The sequence below is a fragment of the Calidris pugnax genome, unplaced genomic scaffold (genome assembly GCF_001431845.1).
Source record: "Calidris pugnax isolate Ruff unplaced genomic scaffold, ASM143184v1 scaffold17, whole genome shotgun sequence".
Taxonomy (NCBI): Eukaryota; Metazoa; Chordata; class Aves; order Charadriiformes; family Scolopacidae; genus Calidris; species Calidris pugnax.
Window position 1 is genome coordinate 11774007 of NW_015090794.1, and position 24057 is coordinate 11798063.

The 24057-nt window shown below is 43.0% G+C and overlaps 1 protein-coding gene across 2 annotated transcripts in view; it reads left to right on the forward strand.

Moving 5' to 3' along the window:
* Window positions 1-1465: 1465 nt before the first annotated feature.
* The window catches only part of GSG1L (GSG1-like), a 57286-nt gene continuing 34694 nt past the window's right edge, over window positions 1466-24057 (forward strand). For both annotated transcript variants that reach the window (XM_014936730.1, XM_014936731.1), the window contains exons 1-2: window positions 1466-2270; window positions 18098-18145. In XM_014936730.1, the coding sequence (XP_014792216.1) occupies window positions 1970-2270; window positions 18098-18145 (349 nt within the window). In that variant the 5' untranslated portion in view covers window positions 1466-1969. The remainder of the gene's footprint in view (window positions 2271-18097; window positions 18146-24057) is intronic.

Sequence of the window (24057 nt, forward strand, 5' to 3'; positions counted from 1 at the left end):
GAAGTAACTGGAACATGGAGAGGTGCAGTGCAACTCCAACGGGCTGCACAATGCACAGAGGCACTCCACTAGGAAAAATCTGGCAGTGAGGAGGTTGTAGCCATCCTGTACAGGCAGGAGCGAGCAAAATGACGGGCACTTAAGTAGGGAAGTATCTGCAATACAAAGCTGTTTCACTAGTTTTGCAAAGTTGCCATCACAATTGTTCTCACTGAGCAGCATTTTCTAGTAACTCTGGTTTATTTATAAAACAAAATGGCTAGAGCCAAATAAGTCTGTACAAGTAGTGAAAAATCTCAAACAGTTGGAACCAGACATGCCAGACAGGCACCAAGAAGAGGCATAATAGAGAGTCCTACGGGTACCTGTGAGTGGAACAGGTCCCTGATGTCCTGTGGGGTCCACCTGGTCCTTCCTGGCTTTCTTCAAGGAGCTGGAGAAACTACCATCGCATTTCATGTCTGTGGGCAGTACGACACAGGATAAGCTTTGCATGTTGAGTCAATGTGCTGACTAACAGAGTACAGGGTGTGAGATGAGAGCATTGTCCTGCCTATTAGTATAAGCCTGTGTGGCTGCATGGTTATTTCCAGGGGTTATTTCCAACCCAGTGCTGGACTGCTCTGAGAGGCCACAAGCATCCCCGTGGTCCTTGCAGGGAGTCCAAACAAGGCTGACAGGAAATCTCACTCAGTCCAAAGCCCAGGAGGTACGTGCAACTTCTTTACTGCAGAAAATTGCCTTCATCTACTAAGGACATAGAAATGTTGTATGGCAAATGTGGCCAACCTCAGTGCTCGGATAAAAGGACTTACAGATTATACCACCACCAAAATCAGGTGCCCCGGTCTCCTCACAGCACTCAGTATTCACCAGATAGCTCTGAGCAATGTGGAAAGAGATCATAAACTCTACAAGTCAGCCAATCAACAAGAGAGGACAATACACTTCTCTTTGGAAATGGGATATTATGCAGTGCTCCCTGCTCTCACAGCATTGCCATCTAGCCATGGTTTGTTCTAATTAGCTCTCTCCTGCACAAACCAGAACCTACAAAATGTCTTACAGACCCACTTCAAACTGAGCATCTGCATGGGCTGTGTCTGGAAACGAAAGCCTGAGAAAAGGGCTCCACTTGGTATTGTCAAAGATGTAGGTTTTACTCATTACACACTTTCAAATCTAAATTCCTCTGGGGCTTTTCTGACTTCCAGAGCAAGTCCCTGAAGACAGAGAATTATACTGGTATGCTGTTAGCAGAATCAACCCCCCGATTTACTACTCAGTAGCTCAGAGCAGAAAAGCTAAAGTATCGCTCCATCCCTCCTCCTCCTGGACCAATCTCTGCCCTCTGGTATATGAAAAATGTGTTTCGCAGCTCCAAATACCGATTCTTTTTGGGACTAAGATGCGACGCCTCCCCCCAGTCCAACTCAGCCGTCAGCGCGCTGCAGTGGTCCCTGAGCTCTGCCGAGGAGGGTGGCAGCAGCTGGCCCTGCCGCCTGCCTCCCACTGAGTTTCTCCTGCTCATCCTACGGGAGCAGAGGACAGCGAGTCCCGCAGCCTGCAGGTGTCTCCCAGCGGAGGAGGCTGCGGAGCCCCTTGGGATCATGTGTGGTACCCGAGCAGATGTTCACTTGCTCTTGGTGCTCTGTGTGAGACAGACCCTCTCTGATCCCGTCAGCGCACTGAAGCACACCGACTACGAGAGGATGGCCGCACTCCCGCGCCTGCAGCTGCTCCTTTAACGGACAAAGGCAGGATTTCAAGTGAAGAGAAGAATGGGAGTCTGGCTGCAGCTTTTCCTTCCCTGCTACAACAACAGATTGGAAGAAGCTGAGAGTTTTGATGCCTGGAAAACTGGATTCTGAATCGTGAAAGGCTTTCAACTCGCCCCCCCCCCTCCCAAATAAAACAACCCCCTTTGACTTCTTCTCTCAGCAGGAGGGGGAGGGAGGGCGGATTTACCATGAAGACAAATCGAAGATGCAGAGCCCTGCTAGCAGTGAGTCTGAATCTGATGGCTCTCCTCTTCTCTACAACAGCTTTTATCACGACCCACTGGTGTGAGGGCACACAGAGGGTCCCCAAGCCGAGCTGTGGGAAAGAGAAGAAGACAAACTGCCTCAACTACAGCGGGAATGAGACTGCAAATGAGACAAACCAGAATGTGGTTCATTACAGCTGGGAGACGGGAGATGACCGCTTCCTTTTCAGGTATTTCCACACTGGGATCTGGTACTCCTGTGAGGAAAATATCAATGCTGCTGGTAAGTATAAACCAACTTCCTTCCAGCTTGTGTTGCTTTGTTTGGCTCAGTGTGATAAACACACAGGCAAGCTGTTCTGTGCTGTATCTTAAAGCAGATTCGCCCTGCAGAGAGAGGCAGGATTTTAACAGTTCTTTGTTGAAAAGCAACCTGTTTCCAGTGAGAGCAAGGATTTGCTTGTTTACCTGCTGGCTGATGCAGGGTCTGAACCAGCCAGCTGAACCTCCGATAAGCAGTGTGTGCTACCCTCACGGGCACTGCAGCCAGAGACTGGTCAGTGCTTCCCATCTGGGAGCTGCTCCATAGAGCGCACAAAAACCAGTGGCTGGTACTTGTTAAGGAGGTTCTGACATCTAATTGTAACTGCCTCTGAGATAACCCCTAGGACAGTGGTATGAATGACAGGAAAAGCACAAAGGTCACAGTTTTTATCATGCTGTAGCCCAGACTGCTGCTTTTCTGGTATCCCTTCAGTGAATGATCGCCCAACAAACCCTTCCCGGTGGCTGGATTGCATGTTTATTGGAGTAGAGTAGAGAAATGGCAGGTAAAGGGCACAGCTGGGCACAAGAAAGCTCATTTCTGTTCCCTGCTCAGCCATTTACTTGCTGAGAACCACTCGAGAAGACACCTCTCCAGCTTCTCAGTGCATTCATTTCCTCTGCTGTACCCTGGCACTTACCAAGAAATAAACCACTGGAGGGTGGAAGGAAGGTAGCAGCCATGGGGACTGATTTAAGTCTCAACAGATGCAAGCTGGCAGTCCCTACTCCCAGAGCTGTCTGGTAGAGCTAAGATCCAAACTCTGCCTGTGAAAGAGCTTTTTTCTAGGTTATGTGACTGGAAAATAAAGTTTACAAATGTGACACAGTAGAGATGATGATGGCTCGTGGATACTGGTTCCTCCTTGCTGGGCTGTTTCCATTCTGTTGCCCAAGGATTGGGCTGGGGAGTTGGTCCTTCACCACTGTTGGGAGAGGAACAGTTAATCATCCTACACGTGTCTCTGAGGACACGACCTCCCTGATTTATGAGGTCCTGGTAAAACCGCTTTGTAAGATGCACTATAAAGTGAGGGAAAGGTGGGGAGCAGCTCACAGTCCATTCCATCCCAAGGTACTGTGTATATTCAGTGGTATGTTTGAGGATAGTGCTTTGAGAATTAAAATTCAGTTTCATGTATGAAAAGTTCATGAACTTCGGCTGTGGGACCGTCAATAAGCAGCTCCATGCTGAAACGAGTGTACCAAAGTAACCCTGGTGACATTAGAAGAAAGTATAGAAAAAAATATTATTTGTCTTAGCCTTACTGATTTGGAAATAAACTTAGGCCACAGCAGCCTGAATGAGCAGCTTAAGACTCTCCAACTTTTTGAGCGTCTTAGCTGGGATTGGGATGACCAAGCATGCTCAAATTTCTGGCAGATACTGAAAGCTTTCCAAGCCAAGATTTATGTGTGAGATAACTTGTAACTGTGTGACTCCAGCCCACTCAGAAAACTGAGTTATCTGTGGGAGAAGAGAAATGCAGCGATCTATTCTGTACTGGGTAAACAAAGCTGTGCTGTAGTGGGTGATTTCAGGAGATAGCTGGAAGCCAGCTTTAGAAAATTATGGTGAGAGCAGGAGAGAGAAGCCTGTTTCTCCCTCACCTCACCACCACAGCAGCCACGTGTGTTTCCTCTTATTTGAAACACTAACTTGATGAAAAGTTCTCTTCAGTTAGCAGACCAGGAGTGACCAACCTTTAGAAGGAATCCAGCCAGGTACAGGGATATATGGGCTTTAGACAGACAGCTGCTTCCTTCAGGATTTACCGTAGCTTTTCTGGTAAGGACAGGAAAGGTGAAATGGAAAGAGGTCTACATTTGTCTAAGAGTGTCAACATAAAATAACCATGAAAGGTCTTCATTCAGACTTCTGGGTTTGCAACACTGGACTGTCAAGGCCTTTTGCAGCCTGACTGGTCATCATTTTATCTGAGCTCCAGGGCAGTGAGGCACCAGCCAGCCCCAGTCCAGCAGCACTGTGATCATGCTTATACATACAGCCACAACACCCAACGTATCAGTGAGTAATCCATCCCATAGGCTCTGTCCACAGCACACGTACCAACCACAGTCCTGTAGGCATCACAAGTCATACAGTCACCGTGTTGTTAATAAACACCCTAAGATGCCAGGAGAACATCCAGAAAATACCACTAAGCACACAGACAGCAGTGTATCAAATCAGTCAAAATCCTAGCTTGAATGCACTCCATACTCTCAATAACACCTTCCTTAAAGCTTTACCAATAGCATACTGAAAATGACCGCAACAGCAGCCTTCCTCCAGGCACTCTCCTTTCAGTAGCCACTCCATACCCTCACACTTCTGTTAGCAGAACATAAAGCCACCACCTATGATCAGCACTGGTCCTGCAGCTCTTGGCCTGTCCCTGCTTCCTCACCACCCATGTCTGAGGCTAAGCAACATGAATCCCACCAGGAACACATGAATGCCAGTAACGCTCTGTTGTTGTGGTGCTGTCAAAACTCTCCAGAGACTCCTAACATTCCCAGCTGTGAGCCACACTCTTCATCCAGCCACCAGGCTTTTCATTTATCTCTCCTACAGTCATGGCACTGTCAAAACTTTCTGCTCTCTGCACTGGTGCAGCTGAAACACGGCTGGTCTTGTAGTGCCAATACAACAGGACCAGTTCCCAGAAGGCTGATACTACAAGGAAGGACAGGATCACTGGGCTTCCAGTTGGCTGGAGGGGCTGGGGCTCAGTCACACCTTAAAATGACATTTAGACTAGAATTTAAAAAAAAAAAAATTGAGTGTCTTCTCACTGCTTATTTGAAATGTCTATTTAGATTCCAGAGGTGGCGGTGCTAAGAGCATGCCATACACTCTCCATCAGAGACTCGTGAAGCAAACCTTCATCTTGTTGCAGGTTTTGAGTTTTCACTAACATCTCTAACAGAAATTAAATACTGTGATTATTTCTGAAATAATTTATGAATATAGAGTTTATTTTTATCCAGCATGTCTACGACAGCTGAAGAATCTGCAAAGCATTTAGCACCTGAGAAATATAATTGTGAATCCCCTCTGGGAATAGAAGGACATGAGAGTATGTATTTCATTGGTGGATGAGTCCTGTAATTATTTAGCACAATTTCTGACTCAAGAATATACTGAATCCCAGTCTACTAAAAAGAGGATGAAGGCTCTTCCTTCTAGGGTGGGTCCAATGCTTTGGATCCTGCATGGGTGGAGGCACCTTCTGTAAGAGCAATGCACTTAATCTCTAGAGAGAGATGAAGCTAAAGCATACCCTGCAAGCTCTGTAAGCCCGTGCTGGTCACGAGTCCTGCCCTGCACTCACACCCTGCACAGGGCACTTGCTGCCTCCTCCTGGACTGTGAATTTCTTGGCTATGGCCAGGCATCTAATTTCATTTCTTACTGAGCATGACTTTGAGTGCATATCTTATTTTACACCTCAGTCTAGGTCAGTGTTTGTGTCTGTACCGGTCATCTTCACGAGATACCAGACAAGTGGTGTGCTAATAGCAGCAGTGGGAAACTAGCTGGTAGATCCCATGACTCAAGAACATACATGCCATGAAAAAAATGAACATATGAAGTAGGTAAGGTGGCATACCTTATCCTAGCAGGTAGAGGAGTTTGAGAGCTGGGAAGCAATAACAAGTTAGCTGATTTTGCTCAATAGTGTGTTTATTTTGATTTTAATAGAAAAAAACCTCACAAACTCAGATCTTGGTTTAGTTGCTAATCAACAGGCAATCTCAGTAATAACATCCACATTCAGAGGGAAAAGCAGCTGCCTAGGTGCCTGTTAAGAGTATTACACAGAATCACAGAATATTCATGGTTGGAAGGGACCTTTGAGATCATTGAATCCAACCATAAAAAAAAACCAAAACCAAAATCAAACCAAACCAAACAAAAAAACCCCAATCAGACAAAAAACATACACCTACACCACACCCACCCACAGAGAGACAATCTCAGGCACTAGAGCACACCCTGAAGAGCCACGTCTACACATTTCTTAAATCCCTCCAGGGATGGTGACTCCACCACCTCCCTGGGCAGGCTGTTCCAGTGCCTGACCACCCCCTCAGTAAAGTAATTCTTCCTAATATCTAATCTAAACCTCCCCTGCCACAACTTTAGACCATTTCCTCTGCTCCTGTCATTATTCCCTTGGGAGAAGAGGCCAACCCCCACCTCTCTACAGCCTCCTTTCAGGTAGTTGTAGAAGGCAACAAGGTCCTCCCTCAGCCTTCTCTTCTCCAAACTCAACATGCCCAGTTTCCTCAGCCTCTGCTCATATGACTTGTTCTCTAGACCCCTCGCTTAGTGTATTATCCCATTAAATAAACAATGGGCTTTTCCATGTTGCTCACCATGCTCCATAGTACTGTATTATCCCATTAAATAAACAATGAGCTTTTCCATGTTGCTCACCATGCTCCATAGAAGCCAGAGAGATCAGGAATGGGTATCCATAGGCTTTTACTGTATTTTTGGAATTATATTTTGAGGGCAAGGGGTTTGTAACTCTTTGTATCACATATTCCTCAGCACTCTGTAAGGAGGAAATGGTAGAGTGGAACTTCCATGATATGTAAGGATGCATCAAAACGGGCCATAAATATGGACATTAAATGCACATTTGAGAAGGAGCCAGAGAATGAGAGAGGTGTATCCTGCAGAAAAGAATAAATCTGTAACATGTGAAGACAAGAACTTGCCACACACTTTCACGGATCCAGAGCGGTACTGCATCACCCTTCTCCCCCGCCACCCTGTGATCATAAGCATATGTGATTCACCATAGGCAGCTGTCCAGAGAGGGGGACCAGGGAGAAGCACCTCATGAGTATATAATTAAAAGCAAGAAGAATTGGGAATTCTTGCTGGATTATCGAGAAATACAATATAATTGGCATGACAAACCTGGCGGGTCTATTTGCATGACTGGAATGTAAAAATTGCTAGTTATAAATTGTTTAGGAGGGTAAGAGTGGTAAAAGAAATTGAGGAGGTAGAGCTCTATATTAAAAATAAAATTTCCAGCGATAGAGGAACTGAACCCAGGGGGCTTGGACAATCTCCATCCAAGGATGTTGAAATAATTGGCAGATGAAAATGCAGGTTTAGTAGCAAGAATCTGCACATCGCTGTATTCAAAGAAGACTGGAAAAAAATGATACAGGCCACTTGACCCAACAACCTAAGGACGGTTTTCAGGGAAAGCACTCAGTCCATGGCAACAAATGGGTTTTATCAAAGGCAGGGTTTTGTTAAAGGTAAATCTTTTAACAAGATGAATCACTTCTTAGACAAAGGTAATGCATTAGACCCAGTCTCTATGGAGTCACAAAAAAGGATTTGATGGAATGTCCCACTGAAAATTCTTTACAGAAGAACTACAGAGAGCAGAGAGAAGGTAACAATGTGGTGATGGATGTAGACATGCTTCCACACTGGGTACTGCTAAACAGCCTGAGCCTCTGCAGACTGGAAGGAAGGCACGCTGTGAAGAGAACTATGATATTGGTGGGGATCAACAGGGACTGACAGAGATCAGACAAGAAATATTGTTGACTGCTTCTGTGATTTAAGAACAATAAGGCAAAACAGACAAAACTGAATACTCCTTCCTACAGAGCTACCTGCCACAGAATGTTGTAAGGATCAAAACTGTGGATTGCATGGATCCAGGGAGGAGACATCCATTTGTGTTAATGACATGATGATTTGAGAGCAACCTCTGACTAATAAATCCCTCTACTCATGCAGTACTATCACAAGGGGAGTATGTGAACAGAATCACTCTACACCCACCCCTTTGCTCTTCCCTAAACATCTATCATTGGATGGTGATACAAAGCTAGTGAAGCAGGTAGACCTTTTGCTTGAGTCTGTGGTGCAGATTTTACTTTATATTATTTATTATGACGGGGATAAATAGGTTGTAAACTGATTAAAGGACAGTTTTACAAGGAGGCCGAATGGCAAGTAATATAAAAAGCGAAATTATCACAATGGAGATGAGATATTTCTAGTTGTCCTTAAATTCGGTTTTGGGACTGATTCTGTTATTGCTGAGATTCCTGATCTAGGATAAAGGACTAGGGATACAATTCACCTCATCTCATTTGTTAAAAAAAAGAAAAAAAGCAAGTTAGCAAGTTAAATCCCACAGCAAACCCGTGGACATTAGCAAATGTAGGTGTCTGTGCCTAAACTGACCAACATCAGTAGAGAGTAGTGAGTACTTCTTGCAGAGATTGAGTTCCTCCTCATATGGGATGAACCAAGCCCTGGCATTACGTGTTTTCCTCATTGGCCAAAAAGGAGTCTGCCTATGAAGTTGCCATTTCTAACACAGAAGTCTTAATTTGAAGAGAATAATCCTATTTTAAATGCCCTCCTTACATATGCTGTGACACAAAGTCTGGGAATATTGGCATTTCAGAGGAGAGATTTTTCTCCATACCTGAAAATGGGAGCTGGTCTGATAGAGTTGTAAGAATAGTATTAAAATAATTATAATTTAAAAAAAAAAAAAAAAAAAAAAAAAGAAAAGCACCAAACACTAAGGCTTAAGATTCTGAAGTCACAAGTAGTAAACATTAAGGCTTAAGATTCTGAAGTCACAAGTAGTTGTCAATTGTGAGCAAAAGAAACGAAACAAGTTGTGGGCCAGTATCTGACTGTGGTGTGACTGTGAGCTGCAAAGGGCTGTGATACAAAGCTAAGGGGTTATTCCAGGGGAGAATCAGCACCGCTGTGCAAGGCACAGGCAACACCAGTGCACTTAGTTAATGCCATCCTGCAGAGTTATGGCAAGAAAAAGGGGAGGTGAAACTGATGCAGAGTGGGATTTCCAAGATAGTTAAGGAAAAGAGAATCTCCTGCAAGAAAAGAAAAGAAAAGCTGATCCTCTTTAAAATAGCAAATTAGGGATGGGAGGGTACCTTATATATATGGATAAATATAAAAAAAAAAAAAAAAAAAAAAAAGACTTAAGCAACTTGTCATTGAGATAAAAAGTGAAAATCCAAGGAAGGGTTCCCAGACAGTGCGTCTCTGGACTTCACTGCCACAGAGGGCAGTGTGAGCAAAGGAAATCCACGGGCTGAAATGGATACTTCTTAAGTCACAGAAAGAGCTGTATGAGGGAAGGGGAATGGTTCTGGCGTGAGGAAGCTTGGAGTGAGTCCTGCATAGCTGATTTGTTGGTATCTTAAGGAGGTCTGAGAGGAGCCATCTTGGCTTGACTGCCTTGCTCACCCCACGTCTGTGCTCTGTTACACGACATCCACGCTTCAGGGTTGCTGCTGGTTACCAGGGGGAGCCAAGAAAAAAAATAGTTGCTGACTTGATGCATATCACGTTTTCTGGAGGGTTTTATGCCTTCTGTAAAGCGTCAGAAATTGGCTACAGGTGGTGACAGTATGTGAGGAGGTTGCTTTGCTGCCGTTGACTCTATTACAGCTTCTCAGTGTCTAATTGGTATGTCTGCTCATGCACTGAACATTAAACTGATGATCTAATTTGGGATCAGAAGAGAAATCTCCCTCAGGCTAGATTACAGGGATAGTAACAAATTTTTGCCTTCCTTTACAAGATGGGGAAGGGTCCATTTCAGAAAAGCGCTTGAGAACTCCTAACAAATCCCTTGGTTTTCACTTACAGGATTAGATACGCCTGGTCATAGGAAATTAAGCTGTATGATAAGAGCCCTCAGATCTGTTCATGTTCCTTAAGATGCCTCTTGCTCTCTTCCTGTGGTACATGATAGCTGTGGTTTCTGTGCTGGTCATTGCTTTATTACAGACATTCAGGTTTTTTATAGGATGCTGGGGATATTTTGTGTCTGCAGTGCACTGGGAATTTTGGATTTTAGGTCTTCCTGATCCTGCTAGACAGACTAGCTGTATGAACATCTATCATACATAAAAATGTGGACATAAAATCCCTGCAGGCTGAGACTCATAATAGTAAAGCAAGGGACTATGCAGTGAACTGCTCTGTATTTGACACGTTACTCTGTATCTCATGAACAAAAGCTGTGTCACTTTCTCTTTGGATGTGTCTATCCTCAACCATTTAACCCACTAGCCTTCAAGGAGGTATCTGATAGTTCCTTGTAAATGGAATAAACATCAAAGTGGTGGAAGACTAATACACAAGTCCCATATTTCAAAGAGAACTGAGGTGCTTACCCTGAAGCCAGTTAGTGCAAAATATGAACAGATGCATTCAGGGCAACAGAAATAAATATGGGTGGAATATCAATCATCACAGTATCCTCATGGTTTTTAAATTACACCAGAATAAATTCTGATTTTAAAATTTTCCTTACATAAAATTAACAGCACTGGCTTATTGACAGATCTCAAAACAGGGACTTACCAAGGAAGAGGGCTGCTCCTAGTAGGATCCTCTGTTAATCAGAAATTCGTGTAATGTTATTCAGTGCTCTTGTTGGTAAACAAAATGGTAATATAAATTTTTGCTGATCTAGCTTATAACTTCCTACAGAAGACAGTAAATAATAAGAAGCAGATGTTATTAGTATGGAATGACAAGGCTTATAGAATAGTCACAGGCAAACAAAACTCACTTTGAGATGTTCCACCTTGCATTTGGCTGCATTCAGTGGGGAAAAGGACAGAAACCACGCTTACAGTGTGGGAAGCTGATTGGGAAGTAGGGCTATTCCACCATGTCTAGACTCACTAGATTTGGGAAAGACCAAAAACCATATCATACTGTCATTCAGCCTGATTTCACTTTGCATCACCTGGCCTGACAAAAACCACTAAATGAGACTTTGTTGAAAAGTTATTAGGTACAAGCTCAGAAATAGGGTTCACAAGAAGAAACGCAAGCAAACCTTTTTTCACTTGATTTCAAAAAAGTGGATATTCATTTGCAGTGTACTGCAGTGTACTTACTGTAAAAGTCTGTGGCTGAAAGATTAAGGTTATCTCAGTTTCCATACTCCAAGTCAGCTGTGCCTGCCTGGAAGAACAGGATGCTTCAACCCAAAAAGCAACTGAGCACCTTTGGGTACAGAAGGTGGGAGAAGTTTCTGGAGTCCACTTTGAAACAAGCAGCCTAAATTGAAATGACTAAGGGGAACTGGATAGATAGGTAAACCAGGGAAGAAATACTGTTACGGTGTTAACTGTGGAGAAGAGGTACAGGTTGATGTAGTACAAGCTTTGACATTCAAGGTCCCTCCGCTCCAGCAATCCCTTTGCCTCTTACCTACAGTCACTTGCACGTGTTTCGGGCTGCAGCCTCAGGACTCACGTTCCCAGCGCCGTGCCATGCCATCAGAGTAATGCTCGGTCCTGAATCTGTCCTTCCCTCCATTTTGGCACGTCAGCTTTTAATGTTTTCATTTTCTGGAGTAATCCCACCCGTGAAAAGGAGTTTCCTTCTTTGCTTTTGCTGACTTTCATTTCTGCCTGCCCTGTTTATGTATCTCCAGAGCTAGGGAACAGATCCAATGCAAATACTCCGGTTGGGCATTATCTGGAGAGAAGCACTGGCATGGTTAAAAGAAAAGCTACATTGATCCACAGCTAATAATTGGAAAGAGTGGGAGCTATTGAACCACATTTCTTCTATAACTAGGGCGTTAGGGTCTTACTGGTTACTTACTGCTTTGATCTTTTGTTAATCACCAGCCTGAATGCAACTGCTAATGCAGTCACACAGGAGATTGTAGAAGGCATGTCAGACATGGGGTATATGTGTCAGCTATGTGTTCTGTGAAGAGCAAAAATTCTGTCTTTCAGAGTTTTCTGGGGAGACGTTATGGTCCCACAGAGAGCAGACCCTCGATAACGAGTTTATTTTGGCATGTTTACATGAGCACAGGGTAAGCAGAGTGTGGCAGATGGTCACCTGTGGGCTGAACAGGTGAAAAACATCCTCTTCCCATTCTGTGGTTTGAAGTGCTTAAAGCAACTCTGAACTCTTTGTCTGATTTAATGTTTTCCAGATTATACAGTCAGGTCTAATTTGACACCAGAATCATCGAAAGCCTCTCTCAGCACCATTGTTTTCTTGATTCTCCCAATCACTTAAAAATCTGAGTTATTTTCCAGCTCTCCAAATGATAGATGTGTGTACACATCCATCAGGTCTTACCAAGATAATCAGATGAGTCTTGTGACTTGGATGCGTTTCAATTAGACGTGATTTGAGAGCAGCCTGTGGAGATGTTTGCTTTCAGATCCTGTGCAAGATTTTTCACATCAGGGAGAGTTTCAGCGCAGAAAGCGCAGTTGCCATGGCACATAGCCCTGCTTAGCACAGATGCACCAGAGTATTCCCTGCTCTGCCCGCACCCTCTGCCCCCAGCACAGCTATCTACTGCTCAACGAGCCAAGGGGAAACTCCAGAGCATGGAGAAAATTATTTCCATTTCTTTATGAATACGTGAATTGAGGAAAAATGCATCCCTGAAATGAAAACGTGGAAAGCTTTAAGCTTTTTTACTTTAGAAGGTAGAAAGTTTTAAGAGTTGGAGTTTGCTGGAAGAGAACAGTAGTATAGCATTCAGATATAAAAACAACCCCAAAAGGGAGAACGATTCTGAGTCAGCAGAGGCTGAGAAATTGAACAAATTCTCATGTTACTTGGAAGTAAGAGAAATGTTGATGGGCAGGAGCTGTGAATGACAGCTGTCAGAGTGAGAGAAAGCAATTGTTTTCATAGTTAAGATATATCTTAGTGTAATTCTGCATGAACTTGCTTATTTTCCAGAAGATAATATTGCTCCAGCAAAATCAACACGGTCAACTGGAAAATGTTGATTTTGCAGATTAATACTTGATTTTTCATTAGAAAAAACTTGATTAAATATTCTGTCTGAGATAATCTAAATCAAAAGTGGAATATTTCATTCATTAATTAATGTGATACAATTCAGTTTGATTGAACTCATTAACCTGTATTTTCCCTAATGTAGTACTTTATTTCACTGAAGTTATGTTAGAGTCCTCAGCCTTGTCTAGGCTGGGATCCCTTAAGGGTTACATCTTTTTTTAGACAAATACAATGATTTTACTCTCAGTAGATGAAGTGGAATCTCATCAGAATCACGTGACTCCACAGATATAATTGGAGATATAAAGACTTGTTAGCGCCTATTAGGAAAAAAGGGGACCTTGTCTTTGGTAGGCTGGGAGCCAGAGTGTTACTAAAAGGGAATGCTGTTTAAATGAAATTTAATCATTTAAATTTCCATCAGAACTGTACTTTTGAACTCGTAAAATTTTATGCAGAGTAAGTGAATACAGACAGCTTTTTCTTTTTCTTTTTTTTTTGCAAGATGAAAAGCAGAGTTATAACAGAGATCCTTCTCTCAGTCAGAACTACCAGATTTATTTTAAGGTAAATTATTTAACTAGAATATTTTGAAACTGTGTAGTTGCAAGACATGCAAACTAGGATTTTTCAGAGTTGGGATTTTTTTGCTGCCCTGGTTATTAATGAGGCATTTATCACTGGCTTGGAGAGGAAAGAACTTGGGAATGTAGGAGCAATAAGCATGATCCAGGACATCAGCTTCTGGAACAGCCATGTTATAAACTCAGAATATTTTCTTAAAGCCTATGCTTTTCTGTGTGTGTTTTCTACCCTCTTCCTGATTTCTAGTCCAGTTTAGTGAGGGGTACCCTGGACAAATCTCACTACTGTTGTGCAATGTGGGGTCCTGGAGACAGGAGCAAACAAACCATACATTTCAGACCAGGGATGGAAGAAACAGTAGAATACAGGTGGGTCTCCCAGAGGCTTAAAGTCAGGATCATTCCAGTGTGCACACTGAGCTTAGATACAGTTTAGCCCCAATCTATGTGCACCTAGACCTGCCTTTCCACTATATAGCTCTCTAACTGCTCCCTAGGGTCTTCCATAGACCCCGAGGAGAACGCATCCACCTTTGAAGCTTCAGCCAGGCACTGCTGATCTCTTGCAGTGCACTTTTGCTGCGCCCATGAAAAAGTGTGCAGGGCACAATGCAGAAAGTAGCCCACAGCCCTGAATCCAGCACAGCGTGCACACCTGATGGATCTACAGGACCTGTTTGTCTCAATTTTCTGGCAGAATTAAATTTGGGGGATTTGAGAATGGGGAAAATGCACACAAATTTTGGGGTTGCCTGTACCCAGACCTACAGGCCCTATGACCCATGCCCCCTTCTCGGGAAGCCCAGCAGAGACACAACTGAGCCCGTGCAGCAGCAGTGCAGCAGTCTGTATGAGGGAATGCATTTGGCAAGGGCTTGCAGAGATGATGTTTCTACCTCACCCTTGGGAAGCCACAGAAGCAGCCGGTACCAAGTGCTTTGCTCTCACTGATGTTGAGGTGGTCTCCTCCGCCTCCGGCAGCTCCCTGACACTGCTGAGCTCCAGAGAGCTTCATAAGCACTGTGAAGCTTCCTCTTGCATGGACGTGGAGGACATTCAAGCCAGGTCACACCTCTTTCTACTTGAGTTATGTGCAGGAGAGATCGCTCCTTGGCCTTCTCCTCTGTCAGAATCGCTGCCACAACAGTGGGAAGGCAGGGCTACCAGGGGGATCCATCCTAGACACTATTCTTGTTGCATTTCTAAACAGCCTTTTCTGTATTCTCTAAAGACTCACCATGAGCCTGGTTATGAGGAGAAGATGCATCTGGAAAAGGGCAGCACAGCAGGATAAACTCTGCCAAGTCTAAAATTAAACTTAAGAGGGCTTAAGAGATCAGTTATACAAGATACCCAAAAATAACAGAATAAATCCTAAGAGGAACAGTGAAAGCACTGCTGACATCTTCAGTTCTCAGTGAGATGCATGTCTGCATGTTCAATATGAATACACTCTATAAATACCACCAGTGGTTACCATTGAAAATGGAGGAGGGGTTTCCAGCACTCAAGCAACAGGAACAATGAAGGGAAGTCTTCTTGATCAGGAGCTGCTTGCACAGTTCCTACCACAACCTTTAGCAGTAAGCCAGGCACAATCCAGGCATCAGTCATTGGAAATGAAGTGATCTCCTTCCAGGCTTTTCTCTGTCTCCAATCTACAGTCATTCTTTGTGCTATGGCTCCAAAAGGACTTCTTCTGGACGTTCCACCATTTTCTGTCCATATTATTTAAACTGGAGACCTCAACCACAGCCAGCTCTCTCAAACCATTATGTTCTGGGAAAGCCAATTTGAGGGAGGATGAGGATGCACATTCCTTCAAATAGCCTGTGATCCCACTCTCTACATCCTGCCTGCAGACAAGGCATCTGCTGTCCAACACTATGGTACCATCAGCTTCCTCAGCACCCATGTGTGTCAGAAAGGCTTTGTACCTTGCTGGGTACAAGGTACAATCTGAAAGGCACCAGGTTATCTCCAGCTCTCACAACAGCCTGTGCAGTTTCTGTAGCAGCCAGTGCCATTCCTCTTTGGCTGTCTTGGGACAACATGCTAGAGTCACATATTCGTTAAAGTTCCCAGTAATACGACTTCAGATTCACTGCAACCACAGGTGAGAGATGACTCAGTGCTAGCCAGATAGCTTGAAGTCAGGTTAAAATAAAACTGTGATAAAAGTAGTAGCTTAAATCTAAAAAAAAACCAGCCAAAACACACAAAACCAAACACAAACCACAGATCCATATGGCTAGAATGAAAAATCCTGCTTAATCTGCTTATATCAAGGCCAAATCTAAGGTCACTCTCCTTATATTCTCTTGATTTTATGTCAATGCATTCCTGACACACCTCCTGCCCTAAAACTCAGAGGCTCTGGATGAGAATGATACTTATTTACAACTGAGTAACTTTTATAGTCCACCTATTTTTCTGGATTTCTCAGTCAGAAGCCTAAAGTACACCATGTGTGAAAAGAAGTTGAGAGATTGGGCTTGTTCATGTCCCTCCAAATAGAGGAAGGATGACTACAGAGATGACAGGGCAGCTAGAGAAGTTCAGGTTGGGCATAAGGAAACACTTCTCCAGAAGAGTGGTGCAGCCCTGGGACCAGAGCAGGGGATGTCAGTAAAGGATGAGCATCATCATCCTTGAAGTATTTAATGAGTTGGCTGGGCAAAGTCACAGCTGAACTGATCAGGTGTTAGCAATAGTCCTGTTCTGAACAGGAGGCTGGACAAGAGACCTGCAGGGTTCCATCAACACAAAAATCTCATGATGCTGTGACTTCTGTGGTCCACCAGGTATCTTTCAGTCTGTCTGTCCCAAAACTCAGCAATTTATTCATCTGACTTTCCTTCTGCTCAGATACGGACTGTCCTACCTACCTCTTTTGAAATAGAGATGGTGCTTGATAAGTCAAGTGTCCCTTCCTTTTCTTGCCTGTCCTCTTGACAGTGCCTGAATTCACAGAGCAGAAGTCCTTCCTATACCATGGAGATATCAAAACATTCATTGCAATGTCAAGTGAACCTTTTATAGCAACATATATAGAGGCAGACTACAGAATATGTACACAACACTTTTAAACATATTTAGCATAGGTTTAAAACTGCAAAAAATAAATGTGGTAATAATAGGGTCATAATAATATTGTTATTTCAGTACAACTATAATTTGAAAAGTTACATTTATCTTAATCCCACCAACTAAGACACCAGAAAGATTAACATTTTTAATCAGTTTGTACGTATAATTCATTAAAACTCAGAAAAAATTGCACACTGAGTTCAACATCACTACACTGTTTAGTCTTTTTTAATGGCTCACATTTCCTAAATAATCTTTTCACTGTGCAATTAAAATTGAGCAAAATTAATAAAAAAAACTCTCCTCCCGAAGCTGTCTTAGCATCAATTGAAATCTTATAGGGAAAAAATGGATTCTTCTTCATTACCTCTGGCAGGCACGCTGGGCTCCGACTCCTCAAGGCAGGCAGGCTACTGGTCACCTTGGAATATACTGTATTGAAGGAAACACAACACACACGGTGGATGGAAACACCTAGAGCAGAGGAGCTATTTTATGCTCTCTTTATTTGCCTAACGAAGTAAAAAGAAAAGAGAAAGGCCAATACATCCACCTTTAAGATACATTTCCCGCTCAGAAGCAATAGGCTTCTCAAGAATGCCTGCAAAAATGGAGGTGCAGTCGTAAAGAGAGAAAATTTAAATTCCAGTGATAAATGGACGCAGTAGCCACGAAGCAGAGGGAGTGGCACAGGGCTGGGCGATGGTCATGGCAAGGCATTTCCCTGCTTTTTTAACCATTTTTTAAAAGTTCTATGCAATTGCTTAGCTTGCTTTCTGCTTCAGGTTTTGTCTGTCCTAGTCACATGTGTCATATCTATCTATTGAGACATCTGTGCCCATGGCAATGCTTCCTGGCACTGGGAGGTTCGGTGAGACGCTGGTGAGGCTCAGGCATTGTCCTGACCATGAGAAAGAGGGCAAAAGCGCTAGTGAAATAGGACTGTGCCCTCCCAGTGCTACTCCATGTGGAGTGTAACACTATTCCTGGCCTTGGGAAAGAGCAGCACTGACCCAGCATCAGAGAGAACATTGTTCCTCACTAACTGGATTTCGTACTTGTGATCAAGGGGCTGTAGTCCTAAGGGAGAGTCCAGCCTTGTGAGCACGGTATCTTTGGTCCAGGCTGGAGGTAAATGTCTGCTCTGTGTGGGACAACCTACTGGTCCTGAGGAGGCTCAGGTGGGAGCCATGGCAGAAACACCAGTCAGAAAGAGAAAGTAGAGCAAAACCAATCACTTTCTGTCTTCTAAAATAATCCTTTTCTTTTAAAGGTGAAAAATGTCGAAGTTTTATTGACCTTGCCCCGGCTTCTGAAAAAGGTAAGACAATACAGTCAAGGTTTCTTCCTGTTTCACAAATTGCATTGGTATTGTTTCTTGTCGTACTTTAGTGCCGGGGAAACATTACTACCTGAGCACACAAGGACCTACATGTCATCCAGATTACACACAGCCAGGTGGAATAAATGCCAAGGGTTTGAGAGAGCTGTTTACTCAGTTTATGCAGATCTGTCATTTTTCTGATGCATTTTCTCTTCATTCAGCTGATTTTTTTCCAAGAAAATAAAGATTAATAATGTAATACAGACATTTCCCTTCTTCCTCTAGTGAGGAAGGACAGACTACATGGTTTCCTCAGGCCAAGAGGACACTTTGTGGTCAAAAACCGGCAGTCACAGTACCAAATGGCTCTTTGTGAGAGGGAACCTTGTAGATGTTTATTTGTTTGATTTGCCCTTGGAAAAAAAAAATAATACTCAAGTGCACAGAAAGAGGCAGGCTGCAAAGCTTTTCTTTACCCTGGTATTGAAGTTGTAAATTCTCAATATCAATTCAACCCATGTTTCAAAACAGTATTTATCAGGAAAAAAACTGGGCAGAGTTCAATTAACAAACAGGGCAGCTGAACCCTTCCTGCTCCCGGCAGAGCGCTCTGCCCACAGCTGAAGAGGGGCACGAGCCCCGCAGTGTCCTTCACACTGATAATGAGCTTGGATGATGAAAATTCATGTTTGTGCCAAGCAGCAGTCTATTTTGTTAGACCACTTGAGACAATCACAAAACCTTTGGGGCATATGGTACCTTCATCAGGTCTGACAGAGTGGCAGTAAGTGGTGTAAGGAGCAATTGTTCTTAGTTTGAATTGCTGGTCAGCTAGACAGATTGAAAGAGAAGGGCAATTACCATTAATAAAGCAGTGGGGTATTTCAGTGAGAGAAAAAGTAACAGAGACAGCCTTTGTGAAATTCATTGTAAGTAAACCTAAATAAATTATGCACGTAAGGGAAGAACAATCCTGGGATTACTGCCACTAATGGGTTCTGAGCTGAATTTACACACACAAATGGGACCTTGGGGTATAACTGCTCTTATGAAAGCACTAGGTCAATACTCAGCAGCGGTCAAAAACCAAACTCATCTGTTAGAAAGCATTAGGAAAAGACTTGAGAGCAGAGCAGAGAGCATCCTGTCGCATGAGGACTGTATACATCTGAAAGCTTCACATTTATATAAAAATATAGTGTGGTATTTTGTCCTTTTTAGTCCAGCTCACAGAACAGCACCGAGGATAATCACAGTTCTGGAAGGTGCTGTACAAGGATGAGGTTAAGACTCTTCAGCCTGAAGGAGAGACATGTGAGGAGAGATATCATGGACATGTATATAGATGTAAGAGGGACCAAAAAGGCAGCCTGGGGAATGGTAGTTCACTGCCTTTCCCAATACAATGACTACTTGGCATTGATGACACCCTCAGGAGACAGACTCAAAAGAAGCATGATATGTCTGTTATAAAGGCAATGGGATGTTTTGGGGCTTTATCCATTTTCTCTGCAAGTTCATTATGGTGCACAATGCTTGGTTGCATCACCCACACGCTTCCCAAAACAGCATTAGTGCTTTACTTAAGTATTTCTTTTGGTTGTGTGAAATACTGTCAACAATTTTTTTTAATTGAATTTTAGAGTTGCTGCACGATGTCAGTGTATATTTCTAGACTATTCTATTTTTCCTTTTTGAGGAAAAAAATAGATCTTTTGGTGTAATGGTATAAATAAACTTAGAACTATTTCTGAACTCTTGCCATGGAGTTGTAAGGCACATTGGCAGAAAGAGAGGGGAATGCTCAGTCAGAGATGGAAAGTGCTGACCTTCTGACTGATAAACAACTGTAGATCAAGTTTGACAGTGCAACATAGTTAATCTAAATTTTTCACCATCAATCTTATACTTTGTGTGTCAACTGTACTCAACTTTCCTTCACTGTAGAATTCAATCTCTTGACTACTTTTCTTCTCTTTCCAAATTAGAAGGAACTTCCTACTCCTTTAATTTCTTCATCCTCTCACTCAGCATTTACTTTAACGGTCATAGGATTGTCAACTACCCAGTTACACCCAGTGCTAGGACAGATTCTTGATTCTTCCAAGTAAATTATCCAATGATAAAATGCATTGAATATAAAGCATGGAGCTCAGTTACACAAACATATTGGGGTTTTCACCATACCTTATGTAACTGGGAATTTTTGGACTACACTCATCTGCGCAATAAGACTTCAGCTTATTCAGTTTCTGTACACATTCTCAGCATCACTGAACACTAAAGTGATTGTTCAAGGCTTCAATTATCTAAAACGTCTCCATGCAGTTACTGCAACTGAACATTCAAGCTTTCTGAAGTTTTCTTTTCAGTTGAATTTCCCTGATCTAAAGAGGACCTCTACCTAACCAACTTCCAAGCTAAATACAGCTGTTGAAGCCTGTGCCTGTTTCTGAGCACATGAGCTTCCACTTTTAAGGCACGCTAAAGAAAGCCTAAGAACAAACTTAGTCTAGCTGTGTCGGCAGTCTCTCCTAGAGTCCCTCACCAATTAACAGCAAGTCAGTATAAAACCTCTGCATAATATTTAAAATCTTCTTAATATAGGAAAGCTAATCACCGGAACATTCACAGTAAAATAAAAACATCTATGGTGAGGCCTAGCTACATCCTTATCACAAATCTTGCATTCATAATTGAAAAGGTTTCTTATACTTACTGCAAAAATGTAATAGCTTATGCTTGAGCTTCCTATCTTTAATCCATTTGTGCTGATCTCTGTGTAGCTGGATACTCTATTTCTGATCAGTTATTATACCCTTTGCATATATTGCACTGATGACATCTACTAAAAGGAGGCAGCAAAATTTGGGGCAAACAGACCCACAGTATGGTATAAATAAGCATTTCCAACCCACACTAGGAGAGCTCTTCCCTGTGTTTAAGGCAGCTGCCAACAATCTGTCAGAACCCTGTAAGCCTAACATTGAATTTATTAGCTATTGCTGGTTGTTAGTGCCAAATCTGCTTAACAAAATCAGCTTGGTGATGGTAGATAATAGCTAGAAAAAACCACATTTTCTGTGTCCACAAATATTTCTTATGACAGTTTCCATTCGCTATTGATAAAGGATGATAGGGCAATAGCTGGTTATGTTGGCCAGGACTTTGAATGGGCTCTCACAGAGGAGATGTTGGGTCCCACGACGTGTGCTATTTCTGATTTTCATTACAGATGCGAGCAGAAGATAGCAAGTCTTTCCAAAGGAGTTGGAAGGGAACTGCTGCAATAGGGCTGGGCCCGATCTGTCAGTTCTGAATTGCTCCTGGGATCTTCTCCACAAAACTTAATCCGAGTTTTGTTCCTACTGAGTATTTTGATGCCCAAAGAAGAAAGGGGTAACCTGTTTAGTGAGGGACACTCATGCATTACCCTGGAAAGTACACTCAGTTTTCAGCTATTTGGTCCATTTTTGAACACAGCTTTCAGCCTTTCCTCTGCCGTTGGGCTATTAAAAACCTTGCTAAAGCAGCTTTCTGTTGGGCTCCCTGATGCAGTGCCCACCCAGAACACTCTACCTGGGACACACTCCACCACCCTTCTCCTTTCATCACACCTTTTGGGTGCACCTTCTAGCTCCCCTTCTCCATTGCTTCCTTCTCTGTGTCCAAGAGGACTTCCAAGAGGCCATGGAGGATACGTTTAAAAGGAAGAAACCAAGCCAGATATTATGTCTGGAAACTACGGCACCACAATGGAAAGCAAAAGCAATATGCCCCATCAAATGATCTGATAAATGACTTCACTGACTAGCATAACACCACAGCGAGATATAGATATATGTAGATATATACACACACAAAGGTCTGTTCCTCCCCCTGCCTAGAACTGTGTGGGGCTTTGAACTCCCGCGTCCTTCTATAAGTGCATAAATGAGCCAGAGGACGAGGAGTCATGACCAGCTCAACTCCTCGTGTAAGGGAAGGCTGATATATACAATAGAAATCAGTTGGAAGCAACATTTGTGCTGGAAGAACTTTGCTGGGGAAGAGTGAGGGCTTGCAGGAAATGTGGTCACCCCAAGAGTTTACAGGATGGTGTTCAGGGGGACTGTGACTCAGGCACCTTCTGAACACCTGCAGTGCCTGCAGCACATACTGAAATGAGGTGCTCTGGCCAGAGGAGCCCTGTTGGGAAGTTGCTTCAGGAACAGGCTCAAAGGTCAGTGCTGGCTCAAAGTTCAGGGATGGGCACACCAACATATGGCAGGATTCACAGGACAAACCCCTTACAGGTGTGGTACAATTAGATCTAAGTGACACTAATGAGGTAGTGAGGTAGGACCTCACTTGCTTCAGCTGTGATATCTATGGAATAATACCCACAATGAATGGCAAAGCAGCAGGTGATCAGCAACTGCTTATATTGCATTGCTTTCTGCTTATTTATAGGGAAATTCACATGCATAAAATAAGACTTTTTAGAGACTGTGGAGGTTGAGGCAAGGCAAAGCCTTGCAGAAGAAAAATGCTCGTTGCTAGTGAGCATTTAACAGTCCAAAATGTTACAGGGGACTTTTAAAATTAGAGGCTCTACTGGCAGAGGTAGGAGATGCCTTCTGCATGTCCTCTACACAGCTCATGATGATGCATCCCATAGAGATGAAGCAATAAAAATGCTGTATTGTCTAAAAAGTAGCTGGCAAAACTAAGATAGCACATGGCAAACAGCAAGTAATAGAAATAAACTCTCACCTAAACACAGCACACAAAAAGAGAGAGCTCAGCCAAATCTATACATGCTTCTAAGCCAGCACTACAACAGCAATTAATGAGAAGAGAAACTAGATGCCTGATTTTAATGGATACTGACATAATAGGTGTACCAGAAATTTGATGGGAGAAAGATAATTAGTGGGACAATAACGTCTTGGTACTGATTAGACTGAAAGACAAAGCAGATGTCGTGTACTAAAGCTGAATCAGAAAAACAAGGTAATGTCATTAATGAGCAACACAATCTCTATGGATGGATTCCATGCTCAGATAAAAAAATACAGAATTATATTAGCGATCATCCATTGGGATGGCTTAGAGTGGCAGGGTTAAACCTGGTATCAGAAAAGGTATTAGGCCAGAAAGCAAAACAGTAGGAGCAGACTTCAAAAGCCCATGCATGGACTGAGAAAATGTCACACTTGGTATGATGCAGAGACTAAAATTTGGACAAACTTTATGAACATGGGGAAATTAGTTGGGAAATGTAAGTCATAACTTACTCCTGAGTGGTATGGGGAACTTGGTTCAAAATCTTAGTAAGAGATAACCTATATTTCTGACTAACAAAGACCAATTCAGCATCCCTTCAGCATCCCTGCAGAAGCAATAAAAGTTTTGAAAAAGTTATAAAGAAGAGAACTTAAGAAAAACAAGAGCCGATTAAAAGAAATTAAAACATTCCGCTAAAAGGACAAATGCCGTGTGAAAACTTTAGAGATACCAGATATATCACAGGTATCTAAACTATTCACAGAATCATGGAATCACAGAATGATGTGGGGTTGGAAGGGACCTCTGGAGATCATCTCCTCCAACCCCCTGCCAAAACAGGTCCACCCAGAACAGGCTGCACAGGAACATGTCCAGGTGGGTTTTGAATGTCTCCAGGGAGGGAGACTCCACCACCTCTCTGGGCAGCCTGTTCCTGGGCTCTCCCATCCTCAAAGTGAAGAAGTTCCTCCTCATGTTTAGCTGGAACTTATGTACAAGTTTGTGCCCGTTTCCTCTTGTCCTGTCACTGGGCACCACTGAAAAAAGACTGGCCCCATCCTCTTGACACCCACCCTTTAAGTATTTATAGGGTATTTATACAAAGTCTTTATACAAATCTTTCTTTCTCAGTCATGGAG